Source organism: Ranitomeya variabilis, chromosome 4 (genome assembly GCF_051348905.1).
Source record: "Ranitomeya variabilis isolate aRanVar5 chromosome 4, aRanVar5.hap1, whole genome shotgun sequence".
Taxonomy (NCBI): Eukaryota; Metazoa; Chordata; class Amphibia; order Anura; family Dendrobatidae; genus Ranitomeya; species Ranitomeya variabilis.
Window position 1 is genome coordinate 685348855 of NC_135235.1, and position 25496 is coordinate 685374350.

At 43.0% G+C, this 25496-nt stretch overlaps 1 protein-coding gene and 1 long non-coding RNA gene across 2 annotated transcripts in view; both read left to right on the plus strand.

Moving 5' to 3' along the window:
• The window catches only part of LOC143767601 (uncharacterized), a 31886-nt gene extending 28821 nt beyond the window's left edge, over positions 1-3065 (plus strand). The window contains exon 7 of the mRNA XM_077256027.1: positions 165-3065. Within this exon, the coding sequence (XP_077112142.1) occupies positions 165-1432 (1268 nt within the window). The 3' untranslated portion in view covers positions 1433-3065. The remainder of the gene's footprint in view (positions 1-164) is intronic.
• Positions 3066-3265: 200 nt separating this feature from the next.
• On the plus strand, positions 3266-25450 carry LOC143767622 (uncharacterized). Its single transcript, XR_013213728.1, has 6 exons — positions 3266-3396; positions 24480-24608; positions 24705-24806; positions 24886-25075; positions 25166-25322; positions 25418-25450. It is a non-coding gene; the product is annotated as an uncharacterized LOC143767622 (long non-coding RNA).
• Positions 25451-25496: the final 46 nt, after the last annotated feature.

Below are 25496 nucleotides of genomic sequence, written 5' to 3' on the forward strand. Positions count from 1 at the left end.
ATAATTTGGAGCACACTGTATGAGCTGTCATTGCTTTGATGAATATTTTATTTTTTTTTTACTTGATTTGAACATTTCTACTTCAACTGTATGTAAAAATGACAATGGTAAAAAAATCAAGGATATTTTATCCAAAAATAATAATTGGGTTTTATTTTTGGCAGATGAATGTACAAGGAAATCAGAGGGACAGCTGACATCTTCAGTTTTTAAATCAGATAATCTTGAGATCCCACAGGATACAACTGAAGTGAATGCTATTACTCCAAATATAACATCATCCCTTCACATCAAAGATCTGTCATCTGATCCTTTGAAACTGGTCCTGTCTTCTGATTCATTACCGACTACTAAGGAAAATCAAAGTCACAAAATATGTATTAAAAAACAAAATGCTGCTAATGCAAAGAAGCCATTTTCACATTCACAATATGGCAATAATCTTCTCGAAAAGTATTTTCTTAAACATCAAAAAATGCACACAGCAGATAATAGATTTTCTTGTTCCAAGTGTGGGAAATGTTTTAACCAGAAATCAAATCTTGTCAGTCACCAGAGAAATCACACAAGGAAGAAGCCATTTTCATGTTCTGAATGTGGGATATGTTTTAACCGGAAAGGGCATCTTGAAAACCACCAGAGAATCCACACAGGGGAGAAGCCATTTTCATGCTCAGAATGTGTGAAATGTTTTAGCCAGAAATCTGATTTGGTTAAGCATCAGAGAACTCACACAGGGGAGAAGCCTTTTTTATGTTCAGAATGTGGGATATGTTTTAACCAAAAAGGGCATCTTGAAAGACACCAGAGAATCCACACAGGGAAGAAGCCATTTTCATGTTCAGAATGTGTGAAACGTTTTAGCCAGAAATCGGATTTGGTCAAGCATCAGAGAACTCACACAGGGGAGAAGCCTTTTTTATGTTCAGAATGTGGGATATGTTTTAACCGGAAAGGGCATCTTGAAAACCACCAGAGAACCCACACAGGGGAGAAGCGATTTTCATGCTCAGAATGTGTGAAACGTTTTAGCCAGAAATCAGATTTGGTTAAGCATCAGAGAACTCACACAGGGGAGAAGCCTTTTTCCTGTTCACAATGTGGGAAATATTTTAACCAGAAAGGAAATCTTGTTAAACACCAAAGAATTCACACAGGGGAGAAGCCATTTTCATGTTCAGAATGTGTGAAACATTTTAGCCAGAAATCAGATTTGGTTAAGCATCAGAGAACTCACACAGGGGAGAAGCCATTTTCCTGTTCACAATGTGGGAAATATTTTAACCAGAAAGGAAATCTTGTTAAACACCAAAGAATTCACACAGGGGAGAAGCCTTTTTCATGTTCAGAATGTGGGATATGTTTTACCCGTAAAGCGCATCTTGATAGCCACCAGAGAACCCACACAAAAGAGAAGACTTTTTCATGCTAAGAATGTAAGAAATGTTTTAACCAGAAATCGCATCTTAATAAACATCAGATACAGTACAGACCAAAAGTTTGGACACACCTTCTCATTTAAAGATTTTTCTGTATTTTGATGACTATGAAAATTGTACATTCACACTGAAGGCATCAAAGCTATGAATTCACACATGTGGAATTATATACTTTACAAAAATGTGTAAAACAGCTGAAAATATGTCTTATATTCTAGGTTCTTCAAAGTAGCCACCTTTTGCTTTGATGACTGCTTTGCACACTCATGGCATTCTCTTGATGAGCTTCAAGAGGTAGTCACCGGGAATGGTTCTCACTTCACAGGTGTGCCCTGTCAGGTTTAATAAGTGGGATTTGTTGCCTTATAAATGGGGTTGGGACCATCAGTTGTGTTGTGCAGAAGTCTGGTGGGTACACAGCTGATAGTCCTACTGAATAGACTGTTAGAATTTGTATTATGGCAAGAAAAAAACAGCTAAGTAAAGAAAAACGAGTGGCCATCATTACTTTAAGAAATGAAGGTCAGTCAGTCCGAAAAATTGGGAAAACTTTGAAAGTGTCCCCAAGTGCAGTGGCAAAAACCATTAAGTGCTATAAAGAAACTGGCTCACATGAGGACCGCCCCAGGAAAGGAAGACCAAGAGTCACCTCTGCTTCTGAGGATAAGTTTATCCGAGTCACCAGCCTCAGAAATCGTAGGTTAGCAGCAGCTCAGATTAGAGACCAGGTCAATGCCACACACAGTTCTAGCAGCAGACACATCTCTACAACAACTGTTAAGAGGAGATTTTGCGCAGTTAAGAGGAGACTTTAAATGAGGTGTGTCCAAACTTTTGGTCTGTACTGTATGCCACACAGGGGAGAAGCCTTTTTCGTGTTCAGAATGTGGAAAATGTTTTGTGAAGAAATCATCTCTTCTTTGCCACCAGAGAAGTCACACAGGGGAGAAGCCTTTTTTATGTTCTTAATTTGGGAAATGTATTACAAGGAAATCAACTCTAAATAAACATCAGAGAAGTCACACAGAGAAACGTTTTTCATGTTCAGAATGTTGAAAATTATTTACACAAAAATGTTATCTTTGTGAAGGGGTTGTCCACTAGTAGCACAGATTTTTGTCATACCTCATGTTTGGCATTGTTAAAAAAAAAAAAAAATCACACTCAACTTCCGAGCCAGTGCTATTCCAGCGGTGTCAGCAACCGCTTTCATGGGCTCATGAGAGGTTGTTGCATCACACAAGCTGTGCAATTAGTTAGCGCCAGCTTCACTATCCCCTCCTTCGGAAAGTATGCTTTCTGACTTCCTCTTATTTGATGTGTCCAAATGTAGGAATAGTGATGCCAGCGCTGAGAGGGCAGGCATGAGAGGATTGAGTAAGTGTTATTATTTAACTGCACCAAAAATAAGGAATAAGTGTTTTTCTAAGTAGTGGACAACCCATTCAAAGATCAAAAATCCCACACAAAAAAAGGTTATTTTCATACCTAGAGTGTGAAAAATGAATTACAGGAAAATTATTTTTTGTTAACCATCAAAAATAACTCAGGGAGAAACTTTATATGTTATTGACAAATTGTACAAAAACATACCACAGACAGTTGTATAATTAAATGAGAAAAGGAAATTGCAGTTTATTGTATTTTTGAACTATAAGACACACTTTTATCAAGAAAACATCATCTTACTAATAAGTATGTGCATCTTATAGATAGCTTCCTGTGGCAGAGGAAAATGCTGAAACACTTAGATCCTGTTCACTGAGAAAACTGCTCTCTCTTCTCCAGCCCCACAAGTATTCATCTGATTGATGGAGAGCAGGAGAGGAAGGTACCAGACCCTGCACAGAGGTTGTACGTCCTAAGTGATAAGCTGAAGAACTTTCCACCTGACTAGCTAAAGGAGCTTTCAGATCATGTAATCAATCACAGGACCTGGAAGTAACTGCAAAATAGGGTAATGTGTATACAGTGTGTGCAAATGTGCATATGAATTAAATCTGTGTGTGTGTAACGTACGTGGTAGTGTAACCACTGCTCTGTGGACCTAAGCGAGATTGGAGGTGTGTGACTAGGTGCACACCGGACTCTTCTTTAGAGCCCCTGATGGTGTGGTTAGACTTGACTCCAGGTGGACACCAGTTGCTACTTCATGACAGACTTCTGACACACTTTTGCTGACCCCAAATGGGTAGGAAGCTGGAATAGCTAGGAATGGGAAAGTACAGCTCGTATAGACAGGCATGACTGGTAACCAGGAAGAGCAGGTGCAGGTATGCTCGACTGGTATCCAGGAATGGTATCTGCAGGCTGGCATACAGCAACAACAGATACTGGCAGGCACAACATGTGCAAGCAGGCACGGCTGGTAGACAGGAACAGCAGGTACCGGCAGGCACCACTGGTAAACAGGAAGGCAGGTACAGGTAAATGGGGGACCTAAAAACTATCAAGTGTGCAGACAAACTGAAAGAACATGTTGTTCAGGCACCTCACAACAGGTGGAGGTGCTTTAAATAAAAAGTGTCTTCCAGCGTTTGGTTGTGGACACTTTAGGACTGTGGACACTGTCTCTTTAAGAGACTGGGAGCATGCTCGCTCTGAGTGCAGTGCCCGGGGATTTGCCAGACGTGTGCAGATCTCGGGAGACAGCAGCAGGAAGAAGCAAGGGCCGGTGTGGTGAGTGAGTCGAGGAAAGCAGGATGGGAATTGCGCAGGGACGCCAACACTGCTGTTAAAGGATGAGTTTTGCACCAGAAATAACTAGATTATGGTTAATAAAGGAGGGAACTCTCCCTGCACTTTTATTGAGGTCCGATATTAACGCCGAACTTGACTATTAATAATATCCACTTAATAATACCTCAACGTTATCTTTCCCTTATATTATGTATTAGCTGAGACAAAACAGTGTATCAATAAAGTATATTTATTACATTACACACACAAGTTTACAGTCTATTACATACATATATTTATACCCAAGCTTGCGACTATAAATATAATATATACACATACGTACAGCTCTGGCAAAACTTAAGAGACCACCACATCAAAACCCTGTCATGGGCAGCCCATTCTCCAGACCAGAACCCCATTGAAAACCTCTGGAATGTAATCAAGCGGATGATGGATAGTCACTCTACAAAAAGTATATTTACTATATTTCTTGATTACTATAAAGCACGACTTACAAAAAAACTAATACCATAAAATTGTATAAATTTTATTCCAAATGATTTAAAAACCAAACTAAACCTAAAAAACAGTAATACAACACCAGGTCACTAATTTTGACCCACCATACTAGACCAAATCAAAGGTAGGTTAGGGTATGGGTATACCTATTTCGCCCTCTCCACCCCTAGCTGAATCCTACCTGTCTGCGGAGGTTTGCACCCTCTTGAACGCAATATGGCGCCCCCGCTCGGCAGCTTGCCCTCCTATCCCTAGAAATCCCTAGTTATTACACCAAAAGGGGGTTTCCGGATAATACCCCTACAAAAAAGATACCATACACAATATTATATAGTGTCTAAACAGTATACAACTAACCAAGGGATTCTAGACAAAGACCGCCATCACAAAAAAACTGTCTAGTACAAAATAGTAAAATTGATCTGGCACTCTGGGAAGTTTGGAGCAACCATGATTAACCCTAATAAATCCCTAAAGTGATCCCTACCTGCCAGCGGAGGTTGGCACCCTCTTGGACGCAATATGGCGCCCCCGCTCCTCAGTGGCTGTCCCTGGTATCCCTACCCATCCCTTAATGTATAAGTGGCAGGGGACTATCACCTTTCCACAAATGAATTAGCATTCTTGGGCCACCAGCCTTTCATACATAAAGTGGCTCTTAGGGATCTCCAGATCATACATAGAAACACAGTGCAAAATGCTCAAAAATCATGATAGTTACAGTAGGGTCTCTAAACCTGAGTCCCAATCAACAGAGTACCATCAGTCAAGAACTTCTTCTTTTTCTCTCTCCAATCAAGCTTATATGTTTACAACCTTATCAAAAACCTGTTCAGTACGAGATGATTTTTGCAGTGTCCCCTCAGCATGCTCTTTTGAGCACATAAAGATTGCAGCACACCTTTTAATAATACCCATTCAATACGGGGTGGTTTAACAATGTGCCCTCAGCATGCCACTCTGAAAACATTCAAGACACCAGATATTGCAACCTGCCCTTTAACATAAGGTTGAAACTGTAAATATACAAAATAAGCATTATTGCACTGTGCCCCAAATAGGTCAAGAATCAACATGATGATAACCCCAGTCAACACTGGTTAACTTATCTGCATTCAGATTTCGCCTCAACGCGTTTCCCTCCCGTGATACAGTTCCTCAGGAAGCATATGGGAATGTCTGTGTATCCATGACATCAGAATCAGATATAGCGCCTGGTTGCAGGTGTAATTACCACTATGGCCAATATGCCTTTAAATAACCAAGTCCTCTTTCCATGGTGAATTCAAACAGGAAGATCAATGGCTGCACTCAATTTTACTGTACTAAAGCAAGGAAATGTGCGATACATGAAATCTGAATAGCCTAATGGCTTGTGAAATCTATGAAAAAACACATGAGATGCTTAGCACAAGATTTGGCCAAAAATTGTGAGCCCATCCACCAAACGTCAAGGTAATCTCAGAACGGATGGGTACCTGAGCTGACTGCCTAGTGTGAACACTTACCTATGGCTAATAACATGGTAAAGCCTGCATTTATAGGAAGGTCGGAACCAACTGTGTTTGGATATAATTAAAATCACAGCATGGTGAAGGGCGGGGCGTTCAAGTCAGAAAAAAATAATACATAGTAAATATAGGAAAACTGACTGAAAAGCAATCTAGTCTGAACTGGTGCATAACCAAAAAGCTATGTACTATTACTATGTACTATTTTTTTCTGACTTGAGCGCCCCACCCTTCACCATGCTGTGATTTTAATTACATCCAAACACAGTTGGTTCCGACCTTCCTATAAATGCAGGCTTTACCATGGTATTAGCCATAGGTAAGTGTTCACACTAGGCAGAGAGGTCAGGTACCCATCCGATCTGACGTTTGGTGGATGGGCTCACAATTTTTGGCCAAATCTTGTGCTAAGCATCTCATGTGTTTTTTCATAGATTTCACAAGCCATTATGCTATTCACATTTCATGTATCGCACATTTCCTTGCTTAAGAACAGTTGAGTGCAGCCATTGATTTATTTGCTATATAAGACTTTTTTGGTTATGCACCAGTTCAGACTAGATTGCTGTTCAGTCTGGACTGGTGCATACTTCAAACAGGAAGAGCCATAGGGCTCTTGTTTATCCATCTGTCTCCATTTTACATGTGCACACCTCTATATAGTGAGTCAAAGAAAGCTATTATTCATATAGCCAGGACGCATACATCAGCGGTCCCTTGCTTCTATACTGTGCCTGTCTGTTTTTCAGACACTAGAGGTCCGTTGTGGTGGCGGTCTTTGTCTAGAATCCCTTGGTTGGTTGTATACTGTTTAGACACTATAATATTGTGTATGGTTCTTTTTTGTAGGGGTATTATCCGGAAACCCCCTTTTGGTGTAATAACTAGGGATTTCTAGGTATAGGAGGGCAAGCCGCCGAGGAGCGGGGGCGCTATATTGAGTTCAAGAGGGTGCAAACCTCCGCAGACAGGTAAGGTTCAGCTAGGGGTGGAGAGGGCGAAATAGGTATACCCATACCCTAACGTACCTTTGATTTGGTCTAGTATGATGGGTCAAAATTAGTGGCCTGGTGTTGTATTACTGTTTTTTAGGTTTAGTTTGGTTTTTAAATCATTTGGAATAAAATTTATACAATTTTATGGTAATAGTTTTTTTTGTAAGTGATGATGGATAGTCACAAGCAGGGCCGGACTGGCCATCGGGCACGTCTGGCAAATGCCAGAAGGGCGGGTGCCATTAGTGGGCCGCCCAATCACTGAATGCTGTGCCGCTGTCAGCGGCGCCAGCGCCGACTCTCCCCCCTGCCAGTACCGCCGCATTCAACTATACAGTTCAGTTCAATGCAATGATGGAGAGCGTGTCCGCTGACGATCCCTCTCCCATCATCCCCCGCTCTGCCTCTGACACTGCGGGTGCGCGATGACATATCATTGTGTACCTGCTGTGTGCCGGGCAGACTGTCACTGCAGCTGCTGAGACAGGAGCCGGGAGCAGTGCGGGGCACGAGGTGGGGTGAAGATTGTGTGGGTTTTTTTTTAATATATCAATGAGTGATAACTGGATTGGGGGGCTCTACATTATATTCTATGGGGGCTGTATTATATTCTATGGGGGGCTGTATTACATTCTATGGGGGTTTGTATTATATTCTATGGGAAGCTGTATTACATTCTATGGGGGACTGTATTACATTCTATGGGGGTTGTAATATATTCTATGGGGGGTTGTATTATATTCTATGGGAGGCTTTATTACATTCTATGGGGGGTTGTATTATATTCTATGGGGGGCTGTATTATATTCTATGGGGGGCTGTATTATATTCTATGGGGGCTGTATTATATTCTATGGGGTGGCTGTATTATATGGGGGCTGTATTATATTCTATGGGGGGCTGTATTACATTCTATATAGGGGGCTGTATTACATTCTATGAGGGGACTGTATTACATACTATGGGGTGCTGTATTCTATTCTATGGGGAGGTGGGCTGTATTATATTCTGGGGGGCTGTATTACATTCTATGGGGGCTGTATTGCATTCTATGGGGGTTGTATTATATTCTATGGGAGGCTGTATTACATTCTATGGGGTGTTGTATTATATTCTATTTGGGGCTGTATTACATTCTATGGGGGGTTTATATTCTATGGGAGGCTGTATTACATTCTATGGGGGTTGTATTATATTCTATGGGGGGCTGTATTACATTCTATGGGTGGTTGTATTATATTGTATGGGGGGCTGTATTACATTCTATGGGGGGGCTGTGTTATATTCTATGGGGGCTGTATTACATTCTATAGGGGTCTGTATTACATTCTATGGGGCTGTATTACATTCTATGGGGGGGCTGTATTACATACTATGGGGTGCTGTATTACATTCTATGGGGGCTGCATTACATTCTGTGGGGGGCTGTATTACATTCTATGGGGCTGTATTATATTCTATTGGGAGGTGGGCTGTATTATATTCTATGGGTGCTGTATTATAATCTATGGGGGGCTGTATTACATTCTATGAGGGGGCTGTATTGCATACTATGGGGTGCTGTATTATATTCTATGGGGAGGTGGGCTGTATTATATTCTATGGGGGCTGTATTACATTCTATGGGGGACTGTTACATTCTATGGGGGGCTGTATTACATTCTATGGGGCTGTATTATATTCTATTGGGAGGTGGGCTGTATTATATTCTATGGGTGCTGTATTATAATCTATGGGGGGGCTGTATTACCTTCTATGGGGGGCTGTATTTTATTCTCTGGGGGACTACATTATATTCCATGGGGGCTGTATTATAGTCTATGAGGGAGGATTGCATTATATTTTTTATGGAGCTACATTATATTCTATAGGGAGGTAGGCTGTATTACATTCTATGTATTAAATGTATTATATTCTATGAGGGGTTATTGCATCATACTATGAGGGGGCTACATTATATTCTATGGGGAGCTGCATTATACTATATGAGGAGGGCTGCATTGTATTCTATGGAGGGGCTACATTATATTCTATGAGGATTGCATTATGCTCTATGAGGGGGTACCACATATTATATATGCAGGGGGTGCATTATACTATATGAGGGGGCTGCATTATATCTGGGGGGTTACATTATACTCGGGGCTGCAATATATTCTGTGGGGTGGCTGCATTATACTCTGGGGTGGCATCATTATACTATATGTGGGCTGCATTATACTGTATCAAGGACTATGGGGAATACATTATACTATATGAAGAACTATGGGGTGCATTATACTATGGGAAGTGAATTGTACTACATGGATGACTATGGCGGTGCATTATACTATATGGAGCACTATAAGGAGTGTATTATACTATATGGAGGACTGAGGAGTGTATTATACTATATGGAGGACTGAGGTGCACATTATAATATATGGAGGACTATGGGGTGTATTATACTGAACAAGCAAAATGCTGCCTATTCATCGAGTGATTGGATTGTTTATGTGGGAACAGAAATCCTTGTTCTCAGCAGCACATCGCCGATGTAAACTGTAGATGTGCTGCTGATAACATGATACTGTATGGGGACAGATTGATCTAATTGTGATTGTTCTGTCCCCATCATTCTTTCTCAGTTGGTGTAAAGAGGCCGGGAAACAAGCGAACGACTTCAGTATTGTCGATCACACTCGTTTAGCGGCCTGAGATCACTGCATGTAAATACAGCAGAAATGCTTCGCAGGGAGACCAGGCAAGGATGATGACAGCTGTAGTTACCACCCGGCACCTGGGATAAGCGCTAACTCTACTGCTTTTCCCAGCCGCTAAAGCATTTAATTCTGTAATGCTGAATACAGCTGTAATTATATGTTATATAGTCGTGTTACACTCCCCTCACTTCTTGTAACCTACAAGTGTAGAAAGATATTATACAGTCACCATGTGACAAGTGGGCCTGTTTAACTTCAAATGCCAGGGCTGAATTTTAGTCCCAGTCCGGCCCTGAATGTCAAGTTGTCACACGACAGTCACAATATCTTTATATCAAGATATAACCTCTGATAAAACACATTAAACCTCTAAACAGTCAATCTTTAATTTAGAACCGTGTATAAAAACTATATATATTTAGATTTTATAAAAATAAAATGGCTAGACTCAAACCCATAGGTTTTAGGCAAGGCAGAACACCAAAGACTTCCCATTACCATTATAATGATGTACAATAACAAATTGTATTGTGGTACCGTGTTAGCCAGAAAAATCGATGTGAATACTTTTCTGCCCAATGATGACAGAAGTATTCTAGGAGTGATACCTTTATTGGCTAACCAGAAAATATGTTTGCAAGCTTTCAGAGCACAGAGGCTCCTTCTTCAGGCAAGATTACAAATAGACTAATAAGAAAAAAGCACAACATTTAAAGAATATTACAGGAGGACATTTGTTAGGGGGTGGGAAGTGTGATGAATCCATAGATAAGCCAAGGTAATCCAATTAGGCATTTTCTTACAAATGGAGAGGCAGTGGGAATAATGTTCTTAGGGTACCGTCACACATTGAAATTTTCATCGCTGCGACGGCACGATTCGTGACGTCACAGCGTCGTATAATCATCGCTCCAGCGTCGTAGACTGCGGTCACACGTTGCAATCACGGCGCTGGAGCGATGCCGAAGTCCCCGGGTAACCAGGGTAAACATCGGGTAACTAAGCGCAGGGCCGCGCTTAGTAACCCGATGTTTACCCTGGTTACCAGCGTAAACGTAAAAAAACAAATAGTACATACTCACCCGTCGGTGTCCTTCAGGTCCCTTGCCGTCTGCTTCCTGCTCTGAGTGCAGCCGTACAGTGAGAGCAGAGTGCAGCACCGCTGTGATCTGCTCTTACTTTCCGGCCGGCACTCAGAGCAGGAAGCAGACGGCAAGGGACCTGAAGGACACCGACGGGTGAGTATGTACGGTTTGTTTTTTTACGTTTACGCTTGTAACCAGGGTAAACATCGGGTTACTAAGCGCGGCCCTGCGCTTAGTTACCCGATGTTTACCCTGGTTACAAGCGAAGACATCGCTGGATCGCTGTCACACACAACGATCCAGCGATGCCAGCGGGTGATCAAGCGACGAAAGAAAGTTCCAAACGATCTGCTACGACGTACGATTCTCAGCAGGGTGTCTGATCGCAGTAGCGTGTCAGACACAGCGATATCGTAACGATATCGCTAGAACGTCACGAATCGTAACGTCGTAGCGATGGAAATTTCAATGTGTGACGGTACCCTAAGTTATCTGGAGTCCGTCTGGTGGAGGTGTGAATTGTGTCCATGTAGTGACTCATAAATCCAGGTGTTAAATTGAGTCCTAGTGTCAACGAATTAAACATATTCATTAGTTTGTATTCCCAAATTTTTCTTTCCCTGTGGTCCTTAAAATTACCTTGTAGTATTAAGACTTTTAAGTTTGTCATACTGTGTCCAGGTCCAGAGAAATGTTTTCCCACCGGTGTGTCCTTTCATTCCTGATTGTGTGCGTGTGTAAATTCATCCTAGTTTGCAGTCTTTGCATAGTTTCCCCAATATAGATACTTCCAGGGCACCTCGTACATTGTATCATGTACACCACGTTGGAGGATGTACAAGAAAAGGAACCCATGACCTTATAGTCCTGAATCCTGATTTGTGTTTGGTACACGGACTATATCTGTTGGTAATATGTGGGTACACCTTTTGCATTTTTTATTGTTACAGGGGAATGTGCCAGTCACTGATGGTGATGAGAGGACACTTCTGACAAGCAGATTCCTTAAGTTAGGGGACTGTTTATAGGAGAGAAGTGGTAGTTCTGGGAATATGTCTTTCAATTTGTGATCTCTATGGAATATGGGTTGGAGATCAGCACCAATTTTCCTTAGGATGCTCATGTGGGGGTTGTATGTGACCACAAGAGGCACCCTGTTGTTATCCTCTCTCAGTTTGTAATCCAGGAGGCTGTTACTTGGGATCCTTGTGGCCCTGTGGATCTGTTCATCTATTACCAGTGGATGGTATCCTTGTTGTAGGAATGTATTCCTCAGTGATCGCAGCTGTAGTTCCCTGTCTTTGCTGTCTGAACAGATCCGAATATATCTCAGAGCTTGACTATAGATGATGGATTTTTTTGTGTGTCTTGGATGAAAGCTGTTCCATCTAAGATAAGCCGGACGTCCGGTAGGCTTGTGGTAAATGGATGTCTGTATGGCATTGTCCTTGATGTGTATGGTTGAGGGTGAGCTTGATGGTTGGGTGGAACTTGTTGAAGTTATTGTGGAAGGTGAGTAGATCATCTTTTGAGCCTGTCCATATTATTAGCAGATCATCAATGTAGCGGAAGTATGCAAAAGGTTTAACAGAACAAGATGACAAAAATTCTTCCTCTAGTTTCGCCATAAATAGGTTAGCATATTGTGGAGACATTTTGCTTCCCATGGCGCTGCCCATACACTGTTGGTATAAATTGTTCCCAAAAGAAAAATAATTGTAATGGAGCACAAACCTGATAAATTGCAGTGTTGGTTCTGTGGCTAGATTGTTCTTTTGAAGGAAATATTTACATGCTGCAATTCCATCCTCATGAGGAATGTTGGAATTGAGAGACTCTACATCCATGGTGGCTAGTAGCGTGTTCTCTAAAAGTGGGTCCAGCGCTGACAATTTGCAAAGAATATCCGTGGTGTCCTTGTCCTGGATATAGCTGGGTGTGCACCTCACCAAGGGTTTCAGAATGTTCTCCACACAACCTGAGATATTCTCAGTTAAAGTACCGATACCAGAGATGATAGGCCTCCCAGGATTACCTTCTTTATGTATTTTAGGCAACATGTAGAAGGTACCTGTTTGGGGATTGTCTGGTATTAGTTCCAGCAGTGAGGATGAATTGGAATCAAATCCATTGATGATATGTGTTAGTTCCTCTGTGTATTTTTTGGTCGGATCTCCCTGAAGTGGAGTGTAGTATTTTATATCCAAGAGTTGTCTGTTTGCTTCCTGGATGTAATCTGTCGTGTTCATGATGACTACAGCTCCTCCTTTGTCAGCTGGTTTGATGATGATATTGTTATTGTCTCTTAAGGATTGTATGGCTTTTCTTTCCTCCATAGTGATATTTTGTGGCACTTTATGGTGTCTGTCCAAAATGTCAGATTTAACTTTTTTACGGAAACAGTCAATGTAGTGATCCAGCGTTTGGTTGTGCTCAGGTTGGGGGGTCCAGTTTGTCCTCTTTTTCTTTTTTGCTGTGTCGGTCCTTGCAAACATATTATTTTCTGGTTACCCAATAAAGGTATCACTCCTAAAATACTTCTGTCATCATTGGGCAGAAAAGTATTCACATCCATTACCATTATACAAATCTCCATTTCTGGGGAATGGATATGTGATTAGGAGATCCGTCGGGCCACTAGAGACAAGAAACCATTAATAATGGCTTATCAAAAAAGATCTACCAACTCATTAAGACCTTTTGGATGAATAGTATCTAATTTGTATATCCAATACACTTCTCTCTTATTTAGACACTGTAATCTATTTGGGGTATCCGCTGGTACATGATCTATAGGTGTAGCTCGTATTGGGGCTTTATTCCCGGGGTTTTCAAAGCAATGTCGAGACAAGCCAGTTTCAGATACCCTTTAGAAATGTTGTGTCTATGTGAGTTCATCCTTAAATGTAGAGGCTATGTAGTGCGTCCCACATATTGTTTCCCACAGCAACAATCAATTAGATAAATCACAAAACTGGATTGCCATGTTAACTTAAATTTAATGTCATATACTCTATCTCTATCATTATTTGAGTGAAAAGTATTCACATTATCACTGATCCAAAAGCAACACAATCAGTTTTTATTTTCACATTTGAAGGAACCTCTTAGAGACTTTTGTGAGGTGCTGATTTCTGCATAAAGGGCTTTTTTTTATCTACCCCCATCCCTAATTCTACTGGGGGCTAAAATATTTTTTAGGGATAGTGCCTTCCTATCCCTTCCTATCCTGCCGGTACCTTCCTGGATCGGTACTGTAATAGCACCGATCCTAGGACAGGCTTAGCAAGGCCTGCAGCTGCTGATTGGCGCGATCGATTTGATCGTCGATCGCGCCAATCACAGGGCGCAGCAGCGGTGTTACCGCGCTGTGCCCTGTCGGTGACCCGGTGACCTGCCTAGGATCGGAGCTGCGAGCTCCGATCCCAGGCTGGTGTCTAGCAACACCGGCATCACCAGGGCCACCTCTGATTGGTGAGATCGATTTGATCATCGATCCCACCAATGACAGGTCACAGCAGCGGTATGACCGCTCTGTGACCTATCTGTCACCTGGCTCTGACTTGTCTGACTGCTCTGCAGGAATCCTCCCACTAGCTGAGGATTCCTGCAGAGCGGTTACACTGCCAGATCTCCTGTGCTGGGACTTGTGCCACAGTAGCCTGTGACACCACAATTCCTACTGAAGAAAGAAGAGAGACTACAGCCGTAAGTGTTGATCCTTGATCCCGGCCCAATCTGTCTTCATCCACCCCAATCCCCCCATCCCCCTCTTTTTATCCCCCTCCACCAGCCCTTTACGCCGCCTCCGTGTACACATTTACCAGACACCGAGCCCTGATTGGTGATGCAGTGTCAAAACACCCGGGTATTATTGCTGCAGGGAGAGCTGCACACTGCAGCAAGGGAGCTGAGCAAAAAGCCAGGTAACAACCAGGACCTGAACTTTGTGACAGAGTAGGAGGTGGTCGGGGGTGGAGCCAGACGTAGGGGTGCAGAGGAGACGATGAAAACAGGAGAGTAGTCAAACAAGCTAAGATCAGAACCAGGAGATCACGAGGTGGGTACCAAGGAGGTGAGACGGGATTGTCAGAAGGGAAAGCCAGAGGTCAGAAATCCAAAAGAACAAGCAGAGTAACGCATGGAGAGCAAGGAAAACAATTGCAAACCGGGCACACACTCCAAGGGTCAGGCACACAGACTAGACCCCTCTCAGATCCAAAGGGAGGCCAGCAAACTTAACCCTGAGAGAACAGGACATTATCCATGTCCTAACCATGACACGCAGTTCACCGCTCAACAATCGTGCTCACTTTTCTTTTCCACCCCCCTTTGCGCCGCAAAGCGTTGACTGGTGACGCAGTTCACTGATCAACACCTGTGCTCACTTTTCTTTTTCACACCCTCGTGCGCACATATAGCAGCCGCACCAAACTCGTGCCTGCCGGTTTCCTTTTTTCCCACACCCCTGTGTGCACATCCAGCAGCCGCGCCAAACTCGTGCCTGTCATTTTTTTTTCACCCCCCTTGCGCCACTCTTGTGCGCACATCCAGCAGCCACCAAACTTTGATAAGTGACGCGTTTCACTTATCAGAATTCTCGTGCCTGCCGTTTTCCTTTTTTTTTTTTTTTACCTCCGTTTGCGCCACCCCGGTGCACACATCCAGCAGCCTCTGAATTTTCATAAGTGACACAGTTCACTTATCAGAGCTAGGGCCTGCTGTTTTAGACGTTTCTTTTCACAAGCATTTTTTTTCTCCCTATTTTCTTTTTCTTTTAGCTTTTTCTTTTTCAGACAAGCTTGCACCAATCACTATCCCCCCCCCACACACACACATACAGTTATAAATAAAGTACACACAAAGCACCATATTCACACAAAAAATGTCCCTCCTGTCTCGTTCATCCCAACAGCGCCTCCGACACTGAAAGCGAGGGAGAGGATCCCACATTTCTTTACTTTTCGGATTCTTCATGCTCTTCCTCCTCCTCCTCATTTTCCTCCTCGGGTCCTGCGAAACCGCAGCGCAGCTGTCCCAGGACAGAAAATGAGGCAACACCAACTCCTGAAGATGAATAAGCGCACCCCTCTTCGGACCCCGTATGGACTTCGAGCCACTGATTCCTGATTATGTGGAAGACACCACCGGCCTCCCGGAAATAGACTTTTTCAAAGTCTTTTTCTCTGAAGATTATTAACCTCATGGTGGAGCAAACTAATTTGTACGCTTGGCAATTTTTGCCGCAAAGCCCCAGTTCATCATTTTCTAACTGGACTCCTGTAGGCACAGTTGAAATGATACAGTTTTGGGGCCTGGTCCTTCATATGGGGATCATGAAGAAGCCAGAACTTCAGCAATAGTGGAGTGTTGATATTTTATACAACACTCCAGTGTTCTGACTGGTCATGGCCCGGACACATTTTCAGGCCATCCACAAATTCCTGCATTATACCAATAATGCACAGTGTCCCACATGAGATGACCCCAATTTTAAGTGTCTGTTCAAAGTTCGGCCGGTCATCAAACACTTCAACAAAAAGTTTGTTGAAGTGTACATGCCCCAAAGGGACATCTGCGTGGATGAGTCCTTGGTACATTTTAAGGGAAGGCTCAGATTCCGTAAGTACCTGCCCAGCAAGAGGGCCAGGTACAGAATCAAACTCAATCAAGTTGTGTGAGAGTACCTCAGGGTACACCTACAGCTTTAAAGTATATGAAGAGAAGGACACCAGGATTGAACCCCCTGAGTGTCCCCCTATCCTGGGAGTGAGTGGGATAATTGTGTGGGATTTGGTACACCCACTGCTAGATAAAAGTCATCATCTCTACACCAATAACTTTTATTCCAGCATACCACTCTTCAAATCCCTCTCTGCGCGAGGTACCGCAGCCTGTGGTACTGTCCGCAAAAATCAGAGAGGCCTCCCGAAAACACTACCTGGACTACTTGGGGTGACAGCAGAGCTCAATGTAGCAACCAACTGCTGGTGGTTAAGTACAAAGACAAGAGGTATGTCCTCTTGACCACCAAACACGGTGATGACAGCGCCATCAGCACTGTACGAGGTACCTCTACACAGGTCAGCAAACAAAAACATGGGGTACAACAAAAACATGGGGCGCATTGATCTCTACGATCAACTTCTCCAACCATATAGTGCTTTGAGAAAGGTCAAGGTGTGGTACAAAAAGCTGTCTGTGCACATCATACAAATGGCAATGCTCAACGCTTTCCTGCTGTCATGATGTGCACGCCACACCGATACGTCATACCTTCAGTTCCAGGAGGTAGTGGTTAAGGCCCTGATATTTGGCACTCGGGAAGGAGCGGGCCCCAGTACTTCCGGAACTGAAGGTGCTTGTACTGTACCAGGTCAGCATTTCCCAGCGGTGGTCCCACCAACTGGAATAAAAGGTAAGCCGCAAAAAAGGTTCCAAGTGTGTTACAAAAGGGGATTACGCAAGGACACCATTTATCTTTGCAACACCTGCCTCAACAAAGCTGGCCTGTGTATGAAGGATTGCTTCAAATTGTACTACACCTCCATGCACTACTGATTTACTTTACAAAAAGTAGATTAGTTCCAAAAAGGGGCACATCTAGATAAGTTCCTTGGGGGTCTTGTTTCCATAATGATGTCACTTGTGTTTTTTTACTGTTTAGGAACATCAGAGGCTCTGCAAACGGAACATTACTCCTGCAGACCATTCCATCAAAGTCTGCATTCCAAAACATTACTACTTCCTCTCGGAGCCCCGACATGTGCCCAAACAGTTTTTTCCCACATATGGGGTACCAGTGTACTTGGGACAAATTGGACAACAACTTTTGGGGTCCAATTTCTCCTGTTACACTTGGGAAAATTAAAAATTGGGGACTAAAAGATTGTGGGCAAAAAAATAGGATTTTTAATTTTCATGCCCGGGCATTATAAACTTTAGTGAAACACTTGGGGGTTCAAATTCTCACCACACATCTTGGAAAGTTCCTTAGGGGGTCTATTTTACAAAATGGGGTTACTTGTGGGGGGTTTCCACTGTTTAGGCACATCAGGGGCTCTCCAAACGCAACATGGCGTCCGATCTCAATTCCAGCCAATTTTAGCTTGAAAAAGTCAAACCGCTTTCCTTCCCTTCTGAGCCCTGACGTGCGCACAAACATTGGTTCCCCCCCACATATGGGGTATGAGCATGCTCAGGACAAATTGGACAACTGTCATGATCCATGTTTGGATCTGTGGCAGATCTGGCCTCTCAGATTAAAACTTTTTTCCTTTCAGGCTATCGGGGGTTAATGCAGTTTTTCCCCGGTGGCCGCTGGTGTAATTACATTACTGCCTAATCTGCTGATGTGAGTGGTGACCACTCCTAGCTTCCTTCAAAAAGGTCACCTGATGCATCAGCTGACTGTTGGTTATACAGGTCCTGGAGACCAACCAAGCTGGAGAAGGAGCTTGCTGGGAGGCTGTGGTTCTTCTGCTGAATACTGATATCTGGTGCCTTACTCTGCTGTGCCGTGCATTGCAGCAGAGAAAGCTAAGAGTGGTGTTTATTGTTGCTTTGTCCCTTTGTTGTCTGTTACTTTCCCCTGTGTTATAGTAGTGCAGCGGTGGGACCAGTGCTCTCACCTGCCAGTTCCCTACTTAGGGATAGCAGCAGGGCAAGTGAGGGATTAGGTATCCTGCTTGGTGACGGGGTGAAAGAACCCATATAGTATAGTAAGAGCAGGGCACATCTTCAGGTGACTGCAGGAAGGGTCCAATTCCACGTTCCCTACCGACAGGGCCCACCGTTGTTAAAGTGTCCCTGTGTACCCTTGTGAGTTTCACTCTTGTGACCCTCCCCTTGTTGGGTCGTGTCACGCTAGGACAGTCACTTCCTGACAACAACTTTTGTGGTCCAATTTCTCCTGTTACCCTTGGGAAAATAAAAACTTTGGGGCGAAAAGATCATTTTTGTGGAAAAAAAATAAGATTTTTTATTTTCACGGCTCTGTTATAAACTTCTGTGAAGCACTTGGTTCAAAGTGCTCACCGCACATCTAGATAAGTTCCTTAGGTGGCCTAGTTTCCAAAATGGGGTTACTTGTGAGGGGTTTCCACTGTTTAGGCACATCAGCAGCTCTCCAAACACGACATGGCGTCCGATCTCTATTCCAGCCAATTTTAGCTTGAAAAATTCAAAGGTCGCTGCTTCCAAGACCCGCCGTGCGCCCAAACAGTGGTTTCCCCCCCCCCCCCCCACATATGGGGTATCGACGTACTCCGGACAAATTGGACAACAACTTTTAAGGTCCTTTTTCTCTCTCTCTTTAACCTTGAGAAAATAAAAAAATTGCTGCTGAAAGATCATTTTTGTGATTAAAAAGTTAAATGTTCATTTTTTCCTTCCACGTTGCTTCTGCTCCTGTGAAACACCTGAAGGGTTAATAAACTTCTTGAATGTGGTTTTGAGTACCTTGAGGGGTGCAGTTTTTAGAATGGTTTTCTGCCATATAGACCCCCTCAAAGTGACTTCAAATGTGAGGTGGTCCTACAGGCATTGGCACCCACTAGAGGTAATTCTCATACTACTATTGTACACTTTTGCTGGTGATCATTTTACGTCTATGGATAGAGTAATTTTGTACTGAGTACTTATATATATATTTTTGTTACGTGACGTAGAATTATGTGCAATATACTAGTGTGTTTAGTTTTATGTAGTGCCTCTGTACAAAGCACGGTGGGTTTCTTCCATTCTTTTTGGTTTCCAACTTTTTTAATGCCTTGTATGTTGTCTTGTGGTTTTTGTTTCTTGTTGATAAATTTTGTATTTTTTATAATTGGTTCTTGTGTACGCTTTTTTCTAATCGGATTTTGTATTTTTGTACTGAACCGTAATCATGTCCATTTTTTAGTGAAATAGTTTTAGGCATCCGCTTAGGTTAGCAATTATAGTTTTTTTTATTTTGTCTTGTCGTTAGGATGCCCCTATTTTGGTTCAACCCCCCTTTGTCTAACAGTAAGCTTTGTAAGTACCTCTTGACTATCTCGCAATTTTAGTTATATTTCTTCAAGTCCGAGGGGCTTCAGTCACTTGTCCCTCTACACCCACACATTCCATAATCTCGTTATTAATTATGTCTGGCATTATCAAGTCTTCGTGCACCACAGTCCCGGCTGCCCCAGTGTCAATCAAACATTCTGATTGCCCCCCCCGGCATTGTGGTCATCATCAAGGTAAGACCAGGTCCTGAGGAAAGAAAAACGGGATGCACATCTGTCACTGGGTTGCCAGTTTCCTCATCTGAAGGAGGAGGACGACGAAGGTTGGTCTGCTTAGTCTCCTTTGTAGGGTTGTTGCAGTGTTTGGCGTAGTGTCCATATTCCCCACAATTTCAGCACCTCACCGTTTCTAGGTCATTAGGTCCTCCAGTATGTCTCCACTGTTTCCCTTGTGCTCTAACATACATGACAGATCGCCTTGTCGTCCTTGTTTGTTCAACCCCTTTAGCCACCTTCAGGAGATCTTTTGGATCTATATTTCTCCATTGAGGTCTGGCTGTCTGTACTGCATCTCGTAAGCCTTTGTTCATACCGTCAATGAATGCATTTGCCAGTATTTTAACAACAAGTGGGTTTATGGGACTGTACCCCATGTCTGCCCACTTAAGCTGTATTCGTCCAAAGTACATCTCCAAACTCTCTGCTTTTTACTGTGTCATGTCAATCAGGAGTACAGACTGTTCTGATTGATTCACTGTAGCCCATTGTTTTAGTGATTCACAGTACGTCTCCCCGAACCGTGCAGATTTATCATCCATGCCCCATGCTTGATCCTTTGCCTTATCTGTATGTGTCTTAAAGGGAATCTGTCAAGTCAAGTTGGTGGGCTATGTAAATGCCCTGTGTCCGGTCTGATGGGCGGTGTTTTGTCTTCTTTTCTCCACCTCATCCTTCTCCACTGTCCGCAATATTTATGTGAATTTGAGTAGGTGTCCTCCATAGTTCGCGCCTGCGCAATGCAATCTTGCCTCACGCATGCGCAGAATGCTTTGCCCAACTGCGAGCAAAGCCGAAAAGCATTACTGTGTATGCGCCGGTGTGCTATGTCCCAGAAGTATTTAGCTGTGTTCCGGGACATAGTGCAGAGGAGTGTATTATACTATATGGAGGACTGAGGAGTGTATTATACTATATGGAGGACTGAGGAGTGTATTATACTATATGGAGGACTGAGGAGTGTATTATACTATATGGAGGACTGAGGTGCACATTATAATATATGGAGGACTATGGGGTGTATTGTACTAAACAAGCAAAATGCTGCCTATTCATCGAGTGATTGGATTGTTTATGTGGGAACAGAAATCCTTGTTCTCAGCAGCACATCGCCGGTGTAAACTGTAGATGTGTTGCTGATAACATGATCCTGTATGGGGACAGATTGATCTAATTGTGATTGTTCCCTTCATTCTTTCTCAGTTGGTGTAAAGAGGCCGGGAAACAAGCGAACGACATCAGTATTGTCGATCACACTCATTTAGTGGCCTGAGATCAGTGCATGTAAATACAGCAGAAATGCTTCTCAGGGAGACCAGGCAAGGATGATGACAGTTGTAGTTAGCACCCGATGCCTGGGAATAGCACTAACTCTACTGCTTTTCCCAGCCGCCAGAGCATTTAATTCTGGTATATGTAATGATTTTTAGGGTAATGTTAGCTGCTATCAATCCCTGGTGTAAGTAATGGAGAGGTGTCTATCAGACACCCCCACTACTAGCCCAGACCTGGAGAAATCCAGCAACTCTGAAGTGTGGTGACGGTAGTAACAATACCGTTCTTCACATTCGCCGAGCTCAGCGCAAGACCTGGAATATCTGAAGAGCGGTGACGTTACTGATGTCACCGCTCTTCAGAGTCACCGGGTCTCGTGCTGCGCAGCGGAACCAAAAGTGGCTGTAGGCAAAGTTTATGGAGCATCAGAATGAGGTTCCATAGCCTTTGGTCATCTCATCCCTTCATTATCTACGAGATCCAGTTATGCAGGTAAAGTAGCAGCTTTTCTTGGTACTGCAACTAAAAGCAATAAATAGGACTGAGCTGTAATGCTGGATACAGCTGTAATTATGTTATGTAGTCGTGTTACACTCCCCTCACTTCTTGTAACCTACAAGTGTACAAAGATATTATACAGTCACCATGTGACAAGTGGGCCTGTGTAACTTCAAATGCCAGGGCTGAATTTTAGTCCCAGTCCGGTCCTGCACTGAAGGCATCAAAACTATGAATTAACACATGTGGAATTATATACTTAACAAAAAAAAGTGTGAAACAACTGAAATTATGTCTTATATTCTAGGTTCTTCAAAGTAGCCAACTTTTGCTTTGATGACTGCTTTGCACACTCTTGGCGTTCTCTTGATGAGCTTCAAGAGGTAGTCACCGGGAATGGTTTTCAATTCACAGGTGTGCCCTGTCAGGTTTAATAAGTGGGATTTCTTGCCTTATAAATGGGGTTGGGAGCATCAGTTGTGTTGTGCAGAAGTCTGGTGGATACACAGCTGATAGTCCTACTGAATAGACTGTTAGAATTTATATTATGGCAAGCAAGAAGCAGCTAAGTAAAGAAAAACAAGTGGCCATCATTACTTTAAGAAATGAAGGTCAGTCAGTCCGAAAAATTGGGCAAACTTTGAAAGTGTCCCCAAGTGCAGTGGCAAAAACCATCAAGCGCTACAAAGAAACTGGCTCACATGAGGACCACCCCAGGAAAGGAGGACCAAGAGTCACTTCTGCTTCTGAGGATAAGTTTATCTGAGTCACAAGCCTCAGAAATCGCAGGTTAACAGCAGCTCAGATTAGAGACCAGGTCAATGCCACACAGAGTTCTAGCAGCAGACACATCTCTACAACAACTGTTAAGAGGAGACTTTGTGCAGCAGGCCTTCATGGTAAAATAGCTGCTAGGAAACCACTGCTAAGGATAGGCAACAAGCAGAAGAGACTTCTACCATTACTGTTATCTAGTATTTCATATTATTATGATCTCATCATTTTCTCGTTAGTTTTATCATATTATTGTTATTTCTTCATTAGTTTATGGCATATTAGTGTAGGCTTCTATTGAATATAATAGGTAGGTTCAAATAAGCAGTGCTACAGCGCGATATCTCATTCTTTGATTATTCTTATTTCACTATTAGGTGTGACGGGCGAGTCACGGCACCCGTCTGATATCAGCAGCTGGCACATATCTTATCTCATTAGCGCCAGTGTGGTATTGTTTGTTGTTTCTAAGCAGAAGAGACTTGTTTGGGCTAAAGAGCACAAGGAATGGACATTAGACCAGTGGAAATCTGTGCTTTGGTCTGATGAGTCCAAATTTGAGATCTTTGTTTCCAATCACCGTGTCTTTGTGCGATGCAGAAAAGGTGAACGGATGGACTCTACATGCCTTGTTCCCACCGTGAAGCATGGAGGAGGTGTGATGGTGTGGGGGTGCTTTGCTGGTGACACTGTTGGGGATTTATTCAAAATTGAAGGCATACTGAACCAGCATGGCTACCACAGCATTTTGCAGCGGCATGCTATTCCATCCGGTTTGCATTTAGTTGGACCATCATTTATTTTTCAACATGACAATGACCTCAAACACACCTCCCAGCTGTGTAAGGGCTATTTGACCAAGATGGAGAGTGATGGGGTGCTACGCCAGATGACCTGGCCTCCACAGTCACCAGACCTGAACCCAATCGAGATGGTTTGGGGTGAGCTGGACCGCAGAGTGAAGGCAAAAGGGCCAACAAGTGCTAAGCATCTCTGGGAACTCCTTCAAGATTGTTGGAAGACCGTTCCCGGTGACTACTACTAGAAGCTCATCAAGAGAATGCCAAGAGTGTGCAAAGCAGTCATCAAAGCAAAAGGTGGCTACTTTGAAGAACCTAGAATATAAGACATAATTTCAGTTGTTTCACACTGTTTTGTTAAGTATATAATTCCACATGTGTTAATTCATAGTTTTGATGCCTTCAGTGTGAATGTACAATTTTCATAGTCATGAAAATGCTGAAAAATCTTTAAATGAGGTGTGTCCAGACTTTTGGTCTGTACTGTATGTCAGTGTCAGTTCACATTATCATTTCTGTGCGCAGCGTATGATCCGCATACATTCGCCTGTGTCATGCTTACATATCTTTAACATGGTGTACGCAGGGACATGCAGTGTGCGGCGGTGTCTGGCAAGCGCAACATGTTGCATTTTTTGAGGTGTCAACTATTGCGCAATCATCCGCATGCAGATGATTGCGAATGAGTGCGTAAAAAAAACGCATTACTGTCTATGGGAACACATTGGTACGCAAGGACATGCGTACGCATGAGTACTTTACACTAATCATGTCCAGGAAATGATGTCACCACCTGCAAAATCCCTGATGTATAAAAGGGGGTCTGGAGACAGGTAGTCCATTACTCTCAAGACTCTGGATGGAAGTATAGAAGCTTTGAAAATGTCTGTCTTTGCAGTCTGTACTCTGTACTAATTTTTTTTCTGTTCCTTGTAGACTGTTTGCTGCTCTGGTCCTGTTGCTGCCGTCTCCCTGTTGCTGACGTTGTCCTGGTGCTACCGTCACCCTGGTGCTGCCGCCGTCTTCCTGGTGCTATCTGACTGCTGTGCTGTTGGACTACTGCCTGTAATTTAAGTATTGGTGTCCATTGTTCTTTTTTTTAGGTTACATTGTGTTTAGCTCTTAACAAGTTAAATTTTTCTTATCTGTCCTTTTCTCTAGTGTTTCACTTGACTGCTGCCTGCTACTCCAACATATCCTCCACTGAAGCTTCCGAAAGTGGACATGACACTGATTATGTAATCACATTTGATTTACTGATTGGTATGTATTGACTGCCAATACTATACATGAATTTGTTTTCATTTTTACTTACAAATTTTTTTTTGTATATCATCTATAGGTTCCAAAACGTGAGGAAGGACAACATGATATTAATAATGACGTACTTATTCAAGCTGTGCAAGAGTGAGCAGCATTGTGGGACCCCTGTGATCGGAATCATTCCTTGGTCCGATGACTCTGGGAAGAAGTAGCCAGATCGCTGTTGGATGATTGGGACCATGCAAGGCCACAAGTCAGAAAGGATTTACGTAAGTACTGCAATGTTGTCTTATGCGTCTTTTTTGCTGTAAATGTTGGTGTCTTTTTACAATTAATTTTTTTTTCTTCCCCCTTCACAGTGAAGAGAGTAAAAGTTTGTTGGCGTTCGATGAAGAATCGCTTCAATAAGGACATGAGACAGGAGATTCGAGTTCAAAGTGGTGCTGCTCGAAAAGTCAAAAAATATAAGTACCATCATTAGCTCTCTTTTCTGAAGTCCGCGCTTGCTCAGCGAACGTGAGTATCTTTTGTGTTGCCTTACTATTAACCCTCCGTCAGGGGCAACTGATCTGACAGGCGCAGCTCACTTAGTTTCATTTCTCTATTTTCAGTGGTTTGTCTGGGAAACACCCTCCCCCCAGTACCTTCCTAACTTTAAGGCCATGTGCACACGTTAAGTATTTTTCGTGT